This window comes from Sminthopsis crassicaudata, chromosome 3, assembly GCF_048593235.1.
Source record: "Sminthopsis crassicaudata isolate SCR6 chromosome 3, ASM4859323v1, whole genome shotgun sequence".
NCBI classification, from domain to species: domain Eukaryota; kingdom Metazoa; phylum Chordata; class Mammalia; order Dasyuromorphia; family Dasyuridae; genus Sminthopsis; species Sminthopsis crassicaudata.
The window spans coordinates 654043896-654065372 of NC_133619.1; the positions used below are offsets into that span (position 1 = coordinate 654043896).

At 35.7% G+C, this 21477-nt stretch overlaps 1 protein-coding gene across 2 annotated transcripts in view; it reads left to right on the plus strand.

The window, feature by feature from the left end:
* The window catches only part of LOC141564695 (uncharacterized), a 90853-nt gene extending 69419 nt beyond the window's left edge, over positions 1–21434 (plus strand). For both annotated transcript variants that reach the window (XM_074307479.1, XM_074307478.1), the window contains exons 15-16: positions 4848–4943; positions 15706–21434. In XM_074307479.1, the coding sequence (XP_074163580.1) occupies positions 4848–4943; positions 15706–17591 (1982 nt within the window). In that variant the 3' untranslated portion in view covers positions 17592–21434. The remainder of the gene's footprint in view (positions 1–4847; positions 4944–15705) is intronic.
* Positions 21435–21477: the final 43 nt, after the last annotated feature.

Consider the following 21477-nt stretch of genomic DNA (forward strand, 5'->3'; position numbering starts at 1 on the left):
ATTGTTGTATGTACTTCAACAACAATACTGGATGATGATCAATCCTGATGGACGTGGCCATTTTCAACAATGAGATGAACCAAATCAGTTTCAATAGAGTAGTAATGAACTGAACCAGCTACACCCAGCGAAAGAACTCTGGGAGATGACTATGAACCACTACATAGAGTTCCCAATCCCTCTACTTTTGTCCTCCTGCATTTTGGATTTCTTTCACAGGCTAATTGTACACTGTTCACAGTCCAATTCTTTTTGTTCAGGAAAACAACTGTTTGGACATGTAGACATATATTGTATTTAATTTATACTCTAACATATTTAACATGTATTGTCAACCTGCCCTCTGGGATGGGGGGAAGGAAGGGAAAAGTTAGAACAAAAGGTTTGGCAATTGTCAGTGCTGTAAAATTACTCATGCATATGTCTGGTAAATAAAAACTAGTAATTTTTTAAAAAGGGTATGTACAGTTTTGAAGTCCTTTGGGCCTAGTTCTAAATTATTTTCCAGAATAATTGGAATAGTTCAGTACTCCACCAACAATTCATTAATGTAAGAGCCCTTTAAATGGGCGGTGCCACAGCACATGGGGAGATAGAGGCCCGGAAGTAATCTCTGTGGATAGTAGGACTGCCTTGTAGGTGGGATCTTGGTTAGCTTCGTAATGGGTGACTCTCTCGCTGATTGGCTGTGTGTGTGACCTCACAGGCCCTTTATAGGCCCACTGCAGGCAGCAGCCATGCTCTTTAACCTGATGCTCTTTACCCTCCCTCCCCAGCCTGGGTGGCCAAGCCGAGATGGGTAGCCAACAGAGGTAAGGAGTTTGGTAGTGAACACGTGGGTCTTCTGACCAGGTGTTCACTCGGGAACCAACCAGTCAGGGCATCAGTCAGGGCACGATGTGAGTAGGTATAATAAAGGTTTTTAAGATTACACGTGGCTGTTCTTGAGTGCACTACCGGTTATTAAGCTATAGATTCAAGAGGTCGTGGCCAGAGACCTTGGAAGGCCTCAGAGGAGGCGAGCAAAGGTCAGTGGTCAAAGGTCCTCTGGTGGGTCTAGGACAGACTAGTAATAGTAACTGCCAGGAGGGCACGTTCCACATTAATATGACAATTTTGTCTTCGTTCCCTCCAGCATTTGTCATTTCTGGTAGGTATGTTCAGAATGGTTTTGATTTGCTTTTCTCTAATCAATGGTGATTCAGAACATTTCTTTTCATATGACTAAGCTTTGACTTTTTTTTTTCATCTGGAAATTGCCAGTTTATATTCTTTAATCATCCCCTGGGGAAGAGCTCTTATTTTTATACTCAGAAGACCTTTATCAGAGAACCATACTATAAATTTTTTTTGATATTATTTCATTGTCTATGGTACCTTTCAGCAAAATGTAGTGTCCCTGATTATCCCTTTGAATTAAGTGTATTCTTACTTTACTTTGTCTGAGATCACGATTGCTACCTCTGCATTTTTTAACTTCTGCTGATCACAATGGATTCTGCTCTAGTCCCTTATTTTAATTCTGTGTGCAAATCTTTCTGTATGCTTTTGATAAACCCCATATTGTTGGATTGTTTCTAACCTATTCTGCTATCTGTTTCCATGTTGTGAGTAAGATATTCCCATTCCCATTCAGCAATGATTACTACTCATGCATTTCCCTCCATCCTATTTTATTCTATTTCTTCTTCTCTTTCTTGTTCCCCTGTCCTTCCCCAAAAATCTATTTTGATTCTAAATACTACCTCCCTTAATGTGTTCTCCCATTTAGAAGCCTCACCTTTTCTCTTATCCCCTTCCCCTCAAATTTCCCTATGGTTAAGTTACTTTTCTATACACCACTGAGTGTGCATGTGTACTGTTCCTTCTCTGAACCAACTCCAATGAAAGATTCAAGCATTGACCCCCCCCTTTCCCCTCTAGTCTAAAAGCTGGTCTCTGCCTGACTCATATTGAAAAATTGTTCACTTTCTCTTCCCCCATCTCTCAGCGCACCTCTTCCTCATCTTTCATTGTTTGGGAGGGGGAGAATTCCTGTACCATCAATTGACATCCATAGCCTCTTGATGAGGTTTAGATTTGGAGACCCCAAATGAAATTAGGGTTTCTGGTTTTCAGAGAGTTAAATGAGGTCTACTGGCAGGTTTGGGGTCCAGGGAATCAAATGGAGGGGTTTCTCTCCCCTGCAACTCCTTGGGATTCGGCTCAAGCATAGAATTTACAGACCCGAAAACCTACATTGATAAGAGAGATTTATTAGGGGCCACTAGGGGTCGCAGTGGAGAGAGCCCCAGCCCTGAAGTCAGGAGGACCCGAGTTCAAATCTGGTCTCAGACACTTAACACTTCCTGGCTGTGTGACCCTGTGCAAGTCACTTAACCCCAGCCTCAAAAAAAAAAAAAAAAAAAAAAAAGATTATGGGTATTGGAAGTAAGGTTAAAGTCTGATTAAGGAAATAGGGGAGAGTAAAGAGAAGATGGTAAAAAGAAGGGTATTCCAGTGGGTAGAGGCTCCTTGGGGTGCCCACCATTGTATAGCTAGCATGTTTGGAACCTCTGCAAAGAGAGGGTTATAGTTTGGCTCTTTTATAATAGGGGACTTTGGCTACAAGCTGAGGGGGGCTCGTGGACGCACTCCCAAGTTGGCTCCTAGCTGGGTTTCAACTTCAAGATGGAATTTAAATTTAATTCAGTGAGTTTCAGGATTGAGCTGACCCCATCCAGATAACAAGGAAACTGTTTGTCCTTGGAGCGCAGTCCCTTTACTGAGGCAGAGTTGAAGGAGACTTTTTTCTTTAAGCATTTTCAGAGTTTTGGGGTCCCCTCTTCACTCTGTTTATGAAAACACCTTTTAGCTGCCTAAATAATTATATAAAGATCTTAGGAGTTACATGTTTACCTTCTCACATGGAAATTTCAACATTTCAATTTTAGTGAGTCCCTTTTGATTAAAATTTTCATGTTTACCTTTTTATATTTCTCTTGAGTCTTGTGTTTAAATGTTAAATTTCTGTTCAGCTTTGCTCTGAATGCTTGAAAGTCATTTATTTCAGTAAATGTCAACTTTCCTCTTTCTGCCCTGAAAGACCATATTCATTTTGCTGGGTAGGCTTTTTTGATTATAATCCTAACTCCTTTGCCTTCTAAAATATCATATTCCCAGTCCTATGTTCTTTTAATATTTAAGCAATTAAATCTTGTGTAACTTTAACTGTGGTTCCACAATATTTGAATGATTCCTTTCTGGCTACTTATATTTCCTCTTCCATATGGAAACTTTGGAATTTGGCTATATTATTATTAAGTGCTTTCATTTTGGGATCTCATTCTTGTTATCTCTTCTTAATCTGTTTTCCAAATCAGTTCTTTTTCAGTGAGATAGTTCACATTTTCTTCTATTTTTTTCCTTCTTTTGACTTTGTTTTATTATTTCTTGATGTCTCATAAAGTCAAGAATTCCACTCACCCCAAACCAACTTTTAAGGGATTATTTTCTTCAGTGAACTTTTGAAATTCACCTTTTGAATTTCTCTTTTTTCATTGGGACAAGTCTGCTCTTTAAGAAATTCTTTTTTTCAGTGAATTTTTCTGCTGCTTTTACCATTAGGCCAATTCTTCTTCATTTCTGCTCTTCTATTAGTCTGCACTATATTTGAAGAAATAATAACAAAAGAGATGCCTTTTCTTGGTTCCACTATCATATGACTAGTCAATGTCAGAGTGAGAATGAAAAACCCTCATACAAGGATTTTCCCATCATCTTGTGCCGCCTCTCTTTCTACAAAAAGGGGTATTTCCTTAAATCTTGCTCTTTAACCACTTGGCAGTGTTTGGTACTTCTGGAGAGCCCTTCACTTTTTGTTTGGCTTATGAGATTGCACTATGCTGATTTCCTCTGTCCTCTTAAAATGCTTCATAACTATTATCTGAGATGTTTCCCCTAAGCCTCAGATTCCAAAATCTTTATCTGTCTATTCTGCCTCCTCCTTTTCCTGGCCCTGTATGTTTTTCTCTCTGTTATACTCTCACCATTTCAGACAGGTCTTCCCTTCTTCAGTCTTTAACTATCCCTTCTCTACTGAGAATTTGGAAATTCACATCTCTCTCTCTCCTCACTCTCACTGGCACTTCAAGACGGCTTTCTGAATCTCTCCATTTGGACTTTACCCCAAAACGTAGTCTTTTTTTTCCTATTAAACCAAATATATCATTCCTCTCCTTCAACAAATCTTCCTCTCCAACTTCCTCTCTTCTGCCAGTGGGACTCACATTCTTCCAAGATAGAAATGTCCTTCATCTCCTGATCCCCTTTTTTATCAAGTCCTGTGGGTTCTCCATTGACTGTGTCTCTTGGAGTTATTAATCCAACTTTCCTTCTATGCAACCTAATCCAGATCCTCGTTTTCTCATATTCAGATGACTTGAACAGTCTTTTAGTGTCCCTGATTTCCAGTCAAAGACATGAAAGTTTCAATTTTTATTTTGCTGAGGCAGTTAGGGTTAAGTGACTTATCCAGGACCACCCACCAGGGGGCATTAAGTTTCTGAAGCCAGATTTGAACTCAGGTCCTCCTGACTTCAGGGCTGGTGCTTTATCCACTGCACCAACTAGCTGTCCCAGGTTCCTATTTTCTTAGCAAGGAATGGGTCAGTGAAACTTAATTTTCTGTCCAAGCCCCAAATCAACTGATTCATCTCCCCATGCTTCCTGTGCATGCAATACAAAGAATCTTTCAGAGGTCTTTGCACTCCACTTGAACCTTCTTTTCCTTACAGAATTAAGGGTTTGGGACCCCATCGTGAGATATCTCTCTCCTCAGTCCTTTCCACCTCTTTCCCCATAAACAGGGCCTCTCCTTTTCCAGCCAGATGTGATCTCCCAGTCGGACAGAAGTGAAGCACCACGGCCGCCAGAAGGAGAAGTCCCCAAAAGCCCTGCTCCAGGTGAGTGAGCCACAACTAAGCAGCAGGACTCCTTGGTACAACAGCTCAGCTTCTCAGTCATGGGACTGGATCTTTGAAATATTCCCCAGGTTAGTGGAGCATTACAGAGGTTCCGCTCATCCAGTGCTAGAGTTAGAGTTGAGGGAGACCCTAGAGGGGTCTCCTCCTTCTATAGATGGACCCAAAGACCCAGAGAAGATAAATGACTTGGTCACAAGGAATGGACTCAGGGTTTCAACCCAGATCCCTGGACTTCAAGCTAGTGACCTTTTTGTTACTGTATCACTCTACTTCACTCCCTAATCTTTCACTTCAATAAATCATTTTCTTTCTCTCTCTCTCTTTCATTTCATTCATATTTCACCCCAGACTCAACAAAAGATAGATTTCTTCTTCTTTTTTGTGTACAATTAATATATGTATATATTTTAAGTTTATTATTTATTTTAAACATTCTTTTCTTTTTAAAATTTTAGTTCCAAATTTTCTCCCTCCCTCCCTTTTCTTCCTCTATCACCTACCTTGAAAAGACAAGAAATAAGACAAATTATACATGTGAGATGATACAAAACATATTTCCATATTAGCCACATTTTTTAAAAACCAAGAAAAATAGAAGGAAGAAAGAATATTTCCATGTGAACCTGAGTTCTCTCTCGGAGCTAGCTATTTCTCCATCATAAGTCATTTAGAATTGTCTTGGATCATTTTTTTTTTAATCAGTAACTAAGTTGACCATCATTATAATATTGCCAATATTATGCAAAATTATTTTTTGGTTATTCTCATGTAACTTTGCATCAGTTCATATAAATCATGCCATATTTTTTCTGAAACAATGCTCACCATTTCCCACTACACAGTAAGATCCTGTCTTAATCATATGTTAGAAGTTATTCAGTCATTCCCCAATTGATGGATATCCCTTCAATTTCTAGTTCTTTGAAACTACAAAAAACTTGCTACAAATATTTATGTACATATAGGTCCTTTCTCTTTTTATTTGATCACTTTGGAATACAGACCTACTAGTGGTAGTGCTGGATCAAAGGGTATGTACAGTTTTGAAATCCTTTGGACCTAGTTCTAAATTATTTTCCAGAATAATTGGAATAGTTCAGTACCCCAGCAACAATCATTAATATACCAATTTTGTCTTCATTCCCTCCAGCATTTGTCATTTCTGGTAGGTATGTTCAGAATGGTTTTGATTTGCCTTTCTCTAATCAACGGTGATTTAGAACATTTCTTTTCATATGACTAAGCTTTGATTTTTTTTTCCATCTGGAAATTGCCAGTTTATATTCTTTAATCATCCCTTGGGGAAGAGCTCTTATTTTTATAAATTTGCCTCAATTGTATACTCAGCAGACCTTTATCAGAGAATTATGCTATAAATTTTTTGGATATTATTTCATTGTCTATGGTACCTTTTAGCAAAATGTAGTTTCCCTGTCTATTCCTTTTAATTAAGTGTATTTTTATTTTAATTTTCTGAGATAATGATTGCTACCTCTGCATTTTTTTTAACTTCTGCTGATCATAATGGATTCTGTTCCAGTCCCTTCTTTTAATTCTGTGTGTAAATCTTTCTGTATGCTTTTGATAAACCACATATTGTTGGATTGTTTCTAACCTATTCTGCTATCCGTTTCCATGTTGTGAGTAAGATATTCCCATGCCCATTCAGCAATGATTACTAATCCTGCATTTCCTTCCATCCTATTTTATTCTATTTCTTCTTCTCTCTTTCTTGTTACCCTGTCCTTCCTCAAAAGTCTATTTTGATTCTAAATACTACCTCCCTTAATGTGTTCTCCCATTTAGAACTCTCACCTTTTCTCTTATCCCCTTCCCTTCAAATTTCCCTTTGGTTAAGATGTATTTCTATACACAACTGAGTGGGCATGTATAGTGTTCCTTCTTTGAACCAACTCCAATGAGATGAGATTCAAGCATTGAACCCCCCTTTTCCCCTCTAATCTAAAAGCTGTTCTCTGCATGACTCTTTTATTGAAAAAAAATTCCCCTTTCTCTTTCCCTATCTCCCAGCACACTTCTTCATTTTTTGGAAGGGAGATAATTCCTACACAATTAATTAATATCCATTCCCTCTGTCTATGAAAAAACCTTTAAGCTGCCCAAATAATTACATAAAGATTTTAGGAGTTGCATGTATTATCTTCCCACATGGAAATTTAAACATTTCAAATTTAGTAAGTCCCTTTTGATTACTTTTTTCATGTTTACCTTTTTATATTTCTCTTGAGTCTTGTGTTTGAACGTTAAATTTCTGAATACAGCTTTGGTCTTTTCTTCAGGAATGCTTGAAAGTCATTTATTTCAGTAAATGTCAACTTTCCCCCTTCTCTCCTGAAAGATCATATTCAGTTTTGCTGGGGAGGTTATTTTGATTATAATCCTAGTTCCTTTGTCTTCTAAAATATCATATTCCAAATCCTATGTTCTTTTAATATTTAAGCAATTGAATCTTGTGTGACTTTGACTGTGGTTCCTTAATATTTGAATAATGTCTTTCTGACTACTTGTAATATTTTCTCTTCAATGTGGAAACTTTGGAATTTGGCTATAATATTCTTAAGTGTTTTCATTTTGGGATCTCAGGAGTTAATTGGTGGAGCCTTTTGATTTCTATTTCACCCTTTGGGTAGTTTTACTTTGTAATTTCTTGAAATATGATATCTAGGCTCTTTCTTTGATCATGGCTTTCAGGAAGTCCAATAATTCTTAAGTTATCTCTCTTTAATCTGTTTTCCAAATCAGTTCTTTTTCAGTGAGATATTTCACATTTTCTTCTATTTTTTCAGTCTTTTGATTTTGTTTTGTTGTTTTTTGGTATCTCATAAAGTCATGAATTCCACTCACCCCAAACCAACTTTTAAGGAATTATTTTCTTCAGTGAATTTTTGAAATTCACTTCTTGAATTTATCTCTTTTTTTCATTTAGACCAGTCTGCTCTTTAAGAAATTCTTTTTTTAAAAAAGAGTATGGAGATAAATCAGGCTTTCTGAAGAATCAAACAACAATTGCATTATATTAGACGCTGCATTTCAAGGTGAGCTTCTCTTTAGCCATGTACTTATGCACTGCCTCTAGACACACTGGAGATGGGACTTGCTGGTCATTTTTCCTTTGTCCAGTTGGAATGAGGAAAGTATTTGCAGCCAATAACAATAAGGGAACTGAGGATTCTCTTTGGAGGAATTCATGTAAGCATGTGTATAACATACACATATGTGTGTATGTACATAATGAACTCATGTTAATATTATCAATTGTGGTTCATTGTTTTAAAATCTACATATGAACTATATTGTGTGAGTTTTAAGGAACTCTGAGTATTAAACAATTCCTCTCCTTTCAAAAAAAAAAAAGAAAAAAATTTTGGTGAATTTTTCTGCTGCTTTTACCATTAGACCAATTCTGTTTTTAAAGTCATATTTTTCAGTATTTTTGTACCTCTTTTACCAAAATATTAATTTTGGTTTCATAATTTTCTTACATCACTCTTCTTTCCCCAAATTTTTCCTTCACCTCTCATTTCTTTAACTCTTCCAAGAATTCTTGTGGGGCTTTTGTCCAACTAGCATTTTTCTTTAAGGCTTTGTTTATGGCTTTTTCACATTGTTGTCTTCTTCTGAGCTTGACTTGATATTCCCTGCCATCACAGTAGCTTTTTATGATCAAATTCATTGTTGTTGTTGTTTGTTGATTATCTCCTGCCTATTTCTTGACTTTGAACTTTATATTAACATTACATTATGCTCATCTTGGGGTGGGAAGACACTATTCCAAACTTCAGCATTTTTTGTGCTTTTATTTTCAAAGTTAATCCTGGGGTGGGGGAGGGGGGGTTAACAAATTTTTGATGCTTCCAAGGTGGTGTGATCTAGGGATAGGTATGGTTACTGCCTTCCTGGTCAGCACTCTGGTCTTTAGCCAGGAAGGACCCCTAGTCCTTCCATAAGCTCTAGCACCTCTTTTTGCTTGTGTCTGCTCTTCTATTAGCCTGAACTATTTTTAAAGAAATAATAACAAAAGAGATGCCTTTTCTTGGTTCCACTATCATATGACTAGTCAATGTCAGAGTGAGAATGAAAAATCCTCATACAAGGATTTTCCTATCATCTTGTGCCGCCTCTCTTTCTACAAAAAGGGGTATTTCCTTAAATCTTGCTCTTTAACCACTTGGCAGTGTTTGGTACTTCTGGAGAGCCCTTCACTCTTTGTTTGGCTTATGAGATTGCACTATGCTGATTTCCTCCTTCCTCTTAAAATGCTTCATATCTATTATCTGAAATGTTTCCCCTAAGCCTCAGATTCCAAAATCTTTATCTGTCTATTCTGCCTCCTCCTTTTCCTGGCCCTGTATGTTTTTCTCTCTGTTATACTCTCACCATTTCAGACAGATCTTCCCTTCTCCAGTCTTTAACTATCCCTTCTCTACTGAGAATCTGGAAATTCACATCACTCTCTCTCCTCACTCTCATTGGCACTTCAAGGTGGCTTTTTGAGCCTCTCCATTTGGACTTTACCCCAAAACACAGTCTTTTTACTAAACCAAAAATATCATTTCTCTCCCTCAACAAATCTTCCTCTCCAACTTCCTCTCTTCTGCCAGTGGGACTCACATTCTTCCAAGATAGAAATGTCCTTCATCTCCTGATCCCATTTCTTACCAAGTCCTGTGGGTTCTCCACTGACTATGTCTCTTGGAATTATTAATGCAACTTTCCTTCTATGCAACCTAATCCAGATCCTCACTTTCTCATGTTCAGATGACTTGAACAGCCTTTTGGTGTCCCTGATTCCAGTCTCCCCTGTATACAATCTGTCTTTGCTTTATACTCATTTCTAAGAACCTCCCTTTAAAAATACACTAACCTCTTGTTACTTTGAGTCAGCTTCCGTTTCACTTATTAATAGGTTCTTACATGACCTGAAGGGGCAGCCAGGTGGCTCAGTGGGTAGAGTCAGCAAAACTCAGGTCTTGAGTTCAAATCTGGCCTCAGACACTTAAGCTAGCTTTGGGACCCTTGGCAAGTCACTTAACTCCAGTTGTGTCAATTTCCTCATCCTCAGATAAGCTGGAGAAGGAAGGAAATGGCAAACCATTCCAGAATCTTCTCCAAGAAAACCCAAAATGAGGTCACAAAGAGTCTGACAGAACTGAAACAACTGAACAACAATCTATTACATATCAATAATGACACATCATTTCCATAGCACTTACTGTTGCTAGAAGAGCTTTATTAATTTTTTGATATGTATAACCTTCACAATAACCCTGCAAAATAGATGCCATTATTTTCACCATTTTATAGATTTTATAGATGAAGAAACTGCCTAGAGTCCTACAGCTAGTGGCTGAAGCCAGATTTCAAATGAGATCCTCTTAATTTCAGGTCTGGTACTCTATTGCAAGCACATTCCAGCATCCTAAACTCGATTTCTGTCATGTAATTATCCTTAATATCCCCAATGTAGACACATTAATTCCTTTATCTCTTCTTCAGTACTCCTTTCCTCCTATGGACTATGTGAATTGATTTTACTCATTCTCTGAAATCATTCTTTCTAGAACCGCCCTCAATTTTAAGAATGTATTTTTTAATACAAAAAATTAACAACATGAGTGCTATAATTAAGCTCTATTTTACAGCTGAAGAAACGGAGATTAATTTGTCCCTAGGCACACAACCAGTAAGTGTCTGGCACTGAGGTCCATAGGCTTTATCGAAGTATTCCATGATACATACAAAAAAAAGTTAAGAACCCCTGCCTCAGCTGCTCCATGAATGAGAGTATTATTGTGCTATATGAAATGATAAACATAATGAATGCAGAGAAGTGTGGGAAGATTCATTACGGAAATGTCCAATGACTCATTGATAGGTATTGCTTCTGATCCTATTTATCAACACAGAGAGCTCTAGGAGACCAAAGCAAAGTAAATTATATGCTCTAGCCTTGGTTCCAGAGTAAAAAATAACTCAGAACCAGCAATGGAGATATCCTAGAGTATATATAGTTTCTAATTATACCATACGGATGAAGGATTTTGGATGATAACTGCCAGAAGTAGAAAGGAATTTACAACTGTAAAACAGGAGAAAGTAAAGGTTTACATTACAGAGATTACTGAAGAAGAAAATCTCATTAGAGTTAATTTATCACAAAATCACTAACAGGTGAGGATTCTGGAATTTACAGTCACCAGGTAGGGATCATAGAGTCTTTTATTCTATTCAATTTTTTGTCTTAATCAACATATAAACTACATCAGTTTCTTCACAATTAAACTAGCTATACTAGACCTAAATGATAATGGACAAAAAGGAGTTTTAAAACTCTTACAACAGAGTTCTATGAACTGATACAAAATGAAATAAACAGAATCAGGAAAATAATATACACAATGATTATAACATTGTAAATAGAAAGAACAAAAATGATAAAACCATCTAAACTAAAAGTAATGATAAAGCTTGGCTCCAAAGAAGGGTGGAGAGATGGTCTCTATAGAATGCTGCAAATAAAGAAAAACTTTTTTGTTATGTGGCTTAATTTCTAATATTTTCTTGCTTTTCAAAGTTTTTTATTATAAAAGATAGTTGTTGGGGGAGGAAGTAAGGGATACACTGGAAAATGTAGGTGATGGGAAAACAAGATTAATAAAAACACATTATATTTTTAAATACAATTTTAAAAAAACATTGTATGTGAAAATAAGTACAATAAAAATGCACGTGAAGACGTAAAGTTTCCTTAGCTATGGATAGCAGTAGTGGCAACTGTTCTCCCTAATTATGGCCAAGGATCTCAACCTTATTTTTGCCTCAGAGAGGGATAATCAATGCATTGTAGAAGAAAGATCTAGAAGGCAACTTGAGCCTTAAAATGGTAAAGAGACCAGATTAATCAAACTAGCCCCGGTTGTTCTCATTGTTGACATCCTTATTCACATGGTGTTTAAAATTGTCATAGAAATGTCCAGTGATTCATTATTAGGTATTATTGATAATGATAATTATCTAGTTAGAGAGCTGTAAGAGGCAAAATCTGCATTCATTATATGCTTCAGCATCAATCCAGAATTCAAAATTAGTTTTGAACCAAAGACAGATTTTTTAAATGTTAAATTTTTACAGAAAGATGAAAATTTTTGGATTAAAGCTGCCAGAAAGAGAAAGGAATTTGGAAATTACAATAGCTGGCAGAAAGAAGTGAAGATGTCTGTTACAAAGATAACTAAACAAGAAAATGGCATCAAATCTAGTGTATTTTAAAAATTATAAACAAGGAAGGAATTACAGATTTATAATCATCAGATAATCATAAATTCCTTTACCCCTATCCATTTCTTATCTCAATTGAAATAATTTAGTGTCTTAGGAAAATCTCAGGTGTCAAGGTGACTATTAAAGTGGCTATTTGAGATTCAAATTAATAGTAGGGGGGAAAATGAAATAAAAAGCTATTATAAAGCTTACAAAATTTTTTCTCAAAAGAAACCCTTGAAAATGATAAGATTAAATATTCACTTAGAACTTGCTGTGCTTAAATAGTTGGATAGGATCAAAGTTTATAGGTAAATCTAGGATAATTGATTTTAATTTAGTGCTAATTCTTCCATGTACTAGCAACTTTTGTTTTTTCCCCCATTACAAATATGTAGAACCATGATGAAAAGTTTCCTGCAATAGCCATGCCCAAAAAAGAAAGAAAGAAAATATATTATGAGCCCAGCATTTCTCTGTCTGGAAGTAGAAAGCATGATTCATCATGAGTCCTTTGGAATTATATTGAATAGGGGAGGAGAATCTACTGGAGGAAGGGAGCATGGTGGAGAAGTCAGTCAGAGATATCTCAGAATAGTACAGTGAAATGAGGAATGAGGAGATATCTGTCCTTAAATGAAGGTTTTCTGAAACCATTCAATTCTTCATTTCTTATAGCACAGTAGTATCCTATATGTAAGCTCAATTGCCTTTGTACAATGTGAACTTCATCTATTCCACTGATCTAGTTCATACCTAGTGTCAAATTGTCTGACAGTTACAGCTTGTAGTATATATAATCAGAGATATGGTACTCATAGGCTCTCTTTCTATCCCCCCCCCATTAATACCATTAATATTCTTGACCTCCACATGGATTTTATTATTTTTCTAGCTTTATAAAGTAATTACTTAATAATTTGATTGGTATGGCACTAAATAAATTAATATAGGTAGCATTATCATTTTATTAGGCTTGACCTATCCATGAGCAATTAATATTTTTTCATTTCTTTAGTTCTGCCTTTTTTGTCTGTGGTGAGTGTTTTGAAATTGTGTTCCTAATATTCCTGTGTTTATTGGCAGGTAGATTTTCCAAGTATTTTATACTGTCTGTAATTAAATAAAATTTCTCTTTCTCTGTCTTCCTTCTAGATTTTGTTGGCAATATGTAGAAATGTTGGTACTTGTATGGGTTTATTTCATGGTTTTGCTGAAGTTTTTATTTTTTTTACATTAGTTTTTAGTTGATTCTCTAGAGTTTTTAAAATAAACTATCATATCATTTACAAAAATTATAATTTTGTTTTCTCTTTGCCTGTATTTATTCCTTAAATTTATTTTTCTTATTTTCCTTGCTAGAGCCATTTTTAGCATAATAATGAGCAATAATGATAATAATGGACCATTGTTTTACCCTTGATTTTACTGCAAAAGCTAATGCTTGCTTTTTGATTTTAGATATATACTACTTATTTAAGGAAAACACTTTTTTTCTGTCTTGTGGTGTTTTTTTAAAATAGGAATGGATTTCATCAAAAAGTTTTTTATGTATCTATTGAAATGATATTATTTTGTGGTTTTTGTATTAATATGAAAATTATGCTATAGATTTCCTAACATTGAACCAGCCCTGCATTTTGGAATAGTCCAGGCTAACAGTTTTGCTGTTATCTTCTTGCTAAGATTTTTTAAAAATTTTATATTAATATTTCTTAGAGAAATTAGTTTATAGTTTTCTTTCTTTATTTTGACTTTATCTGGTTTAAGTATCAAGACCATATTTGAGTCCTAAGAAGAATTTAGTTGGATCCCTTCTTTATCTATGTTTTTTGTTAATTCTCAGACCCCTCGGTACTGACTCTGTGATGAATGAGAAAGACATAAGGTTGGAATTTCATAGTTGGAATTAGCTATTTCATTATTTTCTTATTATCTACAGAGTCTATCACAGTTCCTGATACACAGTAGACATTTATTGTATTATTGAAAATTAATTGGTTGAATCAAAATCAGCAAACATTTATCAAATGTCTACTAAGAGCCGTGCTAGGTACTCCAGGTTCTCCTAGAGGAATATAAACTTTTCATAGATTAGTAAATACAAGATAAAATAATTCTGGCCGGGAGGTAGTATATAACAACTGGGGGTGGGGAAAATGGAGATTAAGGAAGGCTTCTTAAAGGATATGGCATTTGATTTGAGCCTTAAATGTTAGGTATTCCAAGGGATTAAGGTAAGGAGGCCGAAAGGATACATCCCTTAGAACAGCCACCCAAGGATTGTAATAATCCTTATCTATGGTCATCCACCCTCTGCTTGAATGCTTTCTGAAATAGTGAAGTCACTCTTTCATGAAACAGATAATTCTCTTTTGGAAACCTAATAATAAGAATGTACTTTGTTCATATTGAGAAGAAAAAAATGCTTCCTTATAATTTTCTTTGGCTTTTACAAAGAAATATTTATTTGAAAAGGTATAATAACAAATATACAAATTTATTTTTCCAATTTATGTGGGAGCCAAAATACTCCCATCCTCATCATTAGGTTCAGAGTTTAGCTTGGTTCCTTTAGAGCACAGTTCTAGTTCCAAGTCCAAAACCCCATTGTTCCTAATTTTGTCATTGAGAGGAAAAGTGAATATCTAGTGCCCCTAATGGACTTTCAGATAATTGAGGCTAAATGCCATGCTTCTCTGCCTGTCTTCTTTTCTCCAAGCTAAGTAGTCTCATTTGTTTGAACAATTTTTTATACCATATCATTTCTGGACCCTTCAGTATTCTGGTTGCATTCCATTAGACACTACAGTAAGTCAGTATCTTTCTGTGGTTTAAATATCCTATCTTTCTTGTATTCCCAAACAACCAGTAAAGAAACTTAGCAACAAAGATAGATGAAGTTTGTTTTGCACCACTAATTCATCTTGAATCCATGCTGGGTCTTAGCGATCATTGCTTTATTTTCCCAGTGCATAAAAGCCATTTCTTTGATGATAAGATTCTAGAATTTTCTAAGATTGCAATTTCAGGTTAAAAAAGCAAAAAAGGTGAAACACAGGCAAATGATAGTTACCCTTTTAGTTCTAAAGATTTAACATTGTTTAAAGGGGGCAGCTGGGTGGCGCAGTGGATAGAGCACCAGCCCTAAATTCAGGAGGATCAGAGTTCAAATGTGATCTCAGACACTTAATACTTCCTAGCTGTGTGACCCTGGGCAAGTCACTTAACCCCAGCCTCAGAAAAAGAAAAAAAAAAAAAAAAAGAAAAAAAGAAAAACATTGTTAAAAGAAGAAAGGTTATCTGTTATCTACTCAGCTAATTTGAAATTAGGTTAAAGTCTCTTAATCAGAGAGCTGTTAACCTTTACCTTCATCAAGGAGTACCCAGAAATTATTAAAAATCAGTGTTCTTTCCCATTGAGAAATGTTAATAGTGATACCTTTTTTGTTTCTTTCAGATTCTCTTATTCAGGAGACTAGTTGTAAATTCCAGAAGTCAATTCCAAAGCAGAACATTTCCAAGGGAGAGTTGCCCAAGAAAACAGTTATACAGGATTCCAAATTGGGAAAATACTGGAAATGTGATGTCATTTTACAGAGGATAGACAACCAGGACAAAGCATCTACACCTCTGGCAATAACTCACGAACAAAATATATCTGGGAGAAATCTAGGTGTAATCCCTGTGTCACAACAAAAAGTTAAAAAAAGAACAACTCTCCATAAACACAAGATACATGCAAAGACCTCTAAGAAGCATTCAATTATTCTTAAGAGCTACAAAATCTCATTAGGTAAAAAGATTCGTAAGTACAACAAACACAAAAAATCTTTTAGTTATCACTCAGACCTTATTAAATATTATAGAAAAGCTCGGCTTAAAAAACCATCCAAAGGTAATGAACCTGGGAAAGCTGTCAGCTCTCGGAGATATCTTTCTGCACATAAGAAAATTCGTAGTGGAGAAAAGTCTCTTAAAAGCAAGGAACGTAGGAAAACCTTCATAAACAAGAGAAAACTTAGTACACAGATGTTAAGTGATACTGAGAAGAAACCCTTTGCATGCAGTAAGTGTGGGAAAACTTTTACATATAAGACATGTCTTATGAAACATAGGAAACGTCACACAACTGAGAAACCTTTTAAATGCCAAACATGTGGAAAGGTCTACCGCTGCAACTCATCCCTCATTAAACATGAGAGATATCACACTGGAGAAAAACCATTCGAGTGCAATGAGTGTGGTAAATGTTTCATAGATAAGGGGAATCTTAATGCACACAAGATAATTCATAGTGAAGAAAAACCCTTCCAATGTGATCAATGTGATAAGGCCTTCAAAAGTAGAACAAGCTTTAGACGCCATCGGGAATGTCATACTGGAGAGAAACCCTTTGAATGCGATGAGTGTGGGAAGGCCTTCAAAATAAAGTTTTACCTCATGAAACATAAGAAATGTCATACAAAAGAGAAACCTTTTAAATGTCAGACATGTGGAATGAGCTGCAGCTCTAAACCATCCCTTAGGAAGCATCAGCGACGTCATACTGGAGAGAAACCATTTGCGTGCGATGAATGTGGTAAATGCTTTATAGACAAGGGAAATCTCAATGATCATAAGGTGATTCATAGTGAAGACAAGCCCTTTAAATGTGATAAATGCGGGAAAGCCTTCAAAAATCGATCAAACTTTAGACGACATCAGAAAAGTCATACTGGTGAGAAATCTTTTGTGTGTAATGAGTGTGGGAAAGCCTTCATAGACAAAGCAGATCTTATTGTACATAAACGAACCCATACTGGGGAGAAACCCTTTGTATGCAGCGAGTGTGGAAAGGGCTTCATACGTAGTGGAAAACTTACAGAACATAAAAGAATTCATACTGGGGAGAAACCCTTTGTGTGCAGTGAATGTGGAAAAAGCTTCAGAGAAAAGGGAAAACTTAATGATCATAAGAGAATGCACACAGGAGAGAAACCCTTCGAATGCAATCAATGTGGAAAAGCCTTTACCTACCAGTCAAGTCTTACTGACCACAAACGAATTCATACTGGAGAGAAACCCTTTGAATGTAATGAATGTGGAAAAGTTTTCCGATATCCATCAACTCTTACTGACCATAAGAGAATTCATACTGGAGAGAAACCCTTTGAATGTTATGAATGTGGAAAATCCTTCAGAGTTAGGATAGGTCTTACGGCACATGAAAGTGTTCATACCGGAGAGAAACACTTCAAATGTATTAACTGTGGTAAAGCCTTCAAACAAAGAATAGGCCTTAGTGCACATCAGAAAAAGTGTAATAAAGATGCAGAAGTCTCCACAAACAAGGAGAAACCTTAGTGTACATAAGAAATTTCATACTGGAAAAAACTGAATGTGATGAAGGAAGAGAAACCTTTAGCTACTGTACCTTATGAAGCATCAGAGACTTCATACAAAAAAGAAATCTTTTGTGTACAGAGTGTAAAAAGCCTTCCTAGACAAAGAAAACCTGAATTAAAGTAAGAGAATTCATACTGGAGGAAAAACCCTCTGAAAATAATGAATGTAGGAAAGCCTTCATCAACTATTCATCCTTTAGGAATCATAAGAATGGCAAAATATTTAGCATCAATTCATGCCTTATGAACCACCAAAGTTTCCATCTTTGCCTTTTCAAACAACTCGTTTCTTAAGCAACATCAGATAATTGATAGAATCTCAGATCTTTAAGGAACTTCAAAGACCATCACATTCAAACTGTGCCTAACAAAATTCCCTCTATAACATACCTGAAAAAAATGATCATCCAATCTTTGCTTGAAGACTTCTATTTGAAAGGAAACCCATTACTTCAGGAGGCAACCCATTGCATTTTGGGATACCTTTCTGTAAAGAAGTTTTTCTTTCAACAGGTCAATCTTGTCTACAACTTTCTGCCTTTTAGGGACAGTCAGAATAGTCTCTTTTTCCTCTTTCATATGCTTGGCCTTCAGATGTTTAAAGAAAACTATTATGTTCCCCAAAGTCTTCTCTTTTTAGACTAAATATCCTCAGTTCTGTCAGTCAGCACTCCTATGCCACATATTTGAATATGTGACATGGAAAAACTTTCAGGTATAGATGTCTTGGTTAGTATAATAGAATTTATTGAGAACTTCATATAGATGAAGTAGATAAAGCTGTGAGCCTGGAGTCAGGAAATCCTGAACTTACATTTGACCTCATTTACTAGAACAAATCCTTTGTTCTGGAAAAATCACTTTTCCTCTGTTTGCCTCAGTGTCTTTAATTGTAAAATATAGATGACAATACTTAGCACAGTACTTGAAACCTAGTAAGTGTTCTCTGTGTAAATGTTTGTTCCCTCTTCTTCCCCTTCCAAGGACTTGGATTCTCCTTGAATATAATGATGAGAAAACCTTTAGCCTCTGAAAGAATTCTTACTAAGCACAAGACATAAATACTAGAAATCATTCAGTATTCTGAATACTAACAAGATAGATTTACCTATCCTAATAAAAACCTGAAATTCATGTCAGTGTAAATAGTGATCAAAAAAAAACAAAAACAAAAAGTTAGCTGAAAGCCTGTTAGCAATAGGAAAGGGAACCATCAGTAAAGTCAACTCCAGATCCCTAGCTCAACCGCAATAACAGGTTGGAGATACTTATAATTTTCAAGGACTCTGTGTTTAGAGGCAGAAAGAGTAGAGGACTCCCCTCTACAGAACCCCAGGGTGGGAACCTTATAAGCCCTAGGAAGGAGCACTTACCGGAGTGGCTTGGCAGCAGAATAGGACATCCCAGGCGAGCAGGGGCTTTGAGGTGCTTAACATCGCGTCCCCGGGACACAAGCAGTGTGATTCCAATAGTTGATCAGTACAGAAGCTTATGGGACCCAAGTTGAGAGTAAACAAGGCCAACTATCCCACCCAAAAGCACACTAAGAGATGGAACCTGGCTACAACTCAAAGCCCCAAAGGAAGCCCCAAAGCTGGAAATATGACTAAATCAAAGGAAATGTTGATCAATATACAAAATTATTGTAAACTAGAGATCCTTAAAAGGAGAGAGTAGCTCTGTGACAGGTGCAGCTATATAGAATGTCTGCCCTAGAATCAGGAGGATCTGAGTTCAAATTTAGGCTCAGATAACTTACTAGCTCTGTGACTCTGGGCAAGTCACGTTTGCCTCAGTTTTTTCATCTGTAAGAAAATGGTAACCAATCCAATTTCTTTCTCAAAAAATGGGAGAGTGCAAATAGACTTACAAAGAATCAGACACAACGAATTGCCTAAACAATAACTCTGACAACTAAAAGCATTAATTTTAAAAATAATGGATTTTCACAAAGACTACATGAATACTTAGATGAAATGAAGAGAAAAAAATAAAACTCTGAAGGAAAGAGTTTGAAAGAGAATAAGTAACTTAGAACAAAAAATATTAAAACTTAGTATCAGACTATTTTTGAGTCCAGAATAAATTAAATAGAAATCAATGACTTTGTGAGGCAGCAAGAAATATCTGAACAAAAAAATATAAGATTGCAGAAAAAAATTTAATATACAAAATATAGCAGAAACATCTGACTTGGAAAACAATTGAGGATAAATAATTTCAGAATCATTAAATTCCATGAAAAACGTTTTTATAAAAAGCCTAAACATTGTATTTCAGTAAGTCATAAATGAAACGACTTATTTTGATGTCATATACTAAAACTATAGGGCAAAATGGAGAAAGACTCCACCATTCGCTTCCTGAAAGAATCAAAGGAAAAATCTCAGGAATATTATGGTCAAAATCTAGAGCATCCCATCAAAGAAACCATCAAAGAAAAGATATAAGCACCAAGAAACAATACTAAAAGCAAAAAACAAAGCATTACCAGGGTCAACGAAAAGGCAGCAGCTTATACTAAAAATTAGAGGACATCATGAAATACAGTATTCCAAAAACAACTTTGAAAGAACTCTAATCAAAACAATGAATATATATATATAATCTTCAGGGGGCTTGTGACAGAGCAAGTTACCCACCTCAAAACAGAGAGGTGATAGTTATTGTTGTTGTTTGTCCTTCGTTCCTAAAGAGGACCATGATGGGATGATGGGCACAAAGTACAGAAAAAGACATACAGTTTTTGGACATAACCAAGATGTGAATTTACTTTGCTTGACAAAGTACAAGAGTTTCTCTCTCTTAATTAGGGGACGAGAGTTAGCAATGGTGATTTTTTAAATCCTAAACTTTCCTACCAAATCCCACTTCCACAAAAATACACATAGTAAATTAAAGAAAATAAAAGAAATCAAAAACATATGTAGAGAAAATAAAAGAATACACATTGAGAATATGAAAAATTAAAGAATACATGTAAAGAAAAAGAGAAAAAACATAGCAAAGAAACCCATTTATCCAAATCAGTAGCAAAACAAAAATCAAAGAAGTATATACCAAACACTACAGGATAAAAGCACTCATTGAGAGAGAAAAAGATCACCTATTCTGGAGAGAGAGACTTGGATTTTATCCAAGGGAAGAGTCCCTGAAGTCTCTGGTGCAAGAATCTGGGAACAAGGACATCATGGAGACTGCCCATTCTTCTCATATCTTCAGCAACCTTCAGAAGTGGAATTGGCCTCTTCCAACTTTTCTCTTGCAGCTTGAAACCAGAAGTGACTCTACTAGCACTTGAAAAGTCCCAAAGCAAGACTGGGGAAGGCTGGAACTCTCTGGCTAACTTTGCCCAACCCTCACGCAGAGCAGAACATTCCTCTCCACAAATAAGGAAAAATTCCTGTACGGATTGTTTAGGAGAAAGGTTACATTCCAATTTAGTATATGCTTTTTTAAAAGAGAAAATTGGTATGAAATGGAAGTTCATGGTATTGTATATTTTTGGTGTTCAACTGTGTGTAAATAGGAAATTGTTCTTTGGACTTTAAAGTTTGGAATACAAATTTAAAATTTTTAATGGAAAAAAAAAACCTTTGAATGTGACGATCACTGAAAAACCTTTCAGAGGTCATTTGTTTTTCATCATAAAATTCTTGTTATTCACATACTATTGGTGTATGTTCATGTAGAAGAAATTTATTCATGGCTGTCACTTTTAAATACTAGATAGTTGAGATGTCATGTTTTCTTATGTGTTGTTTGCTGGTTTATAAAATAAAAAATAACTTATTTCCAGATCTAACCATTTATGAGTTGGTGAATCTTTTTCTAAATGTTTCTTC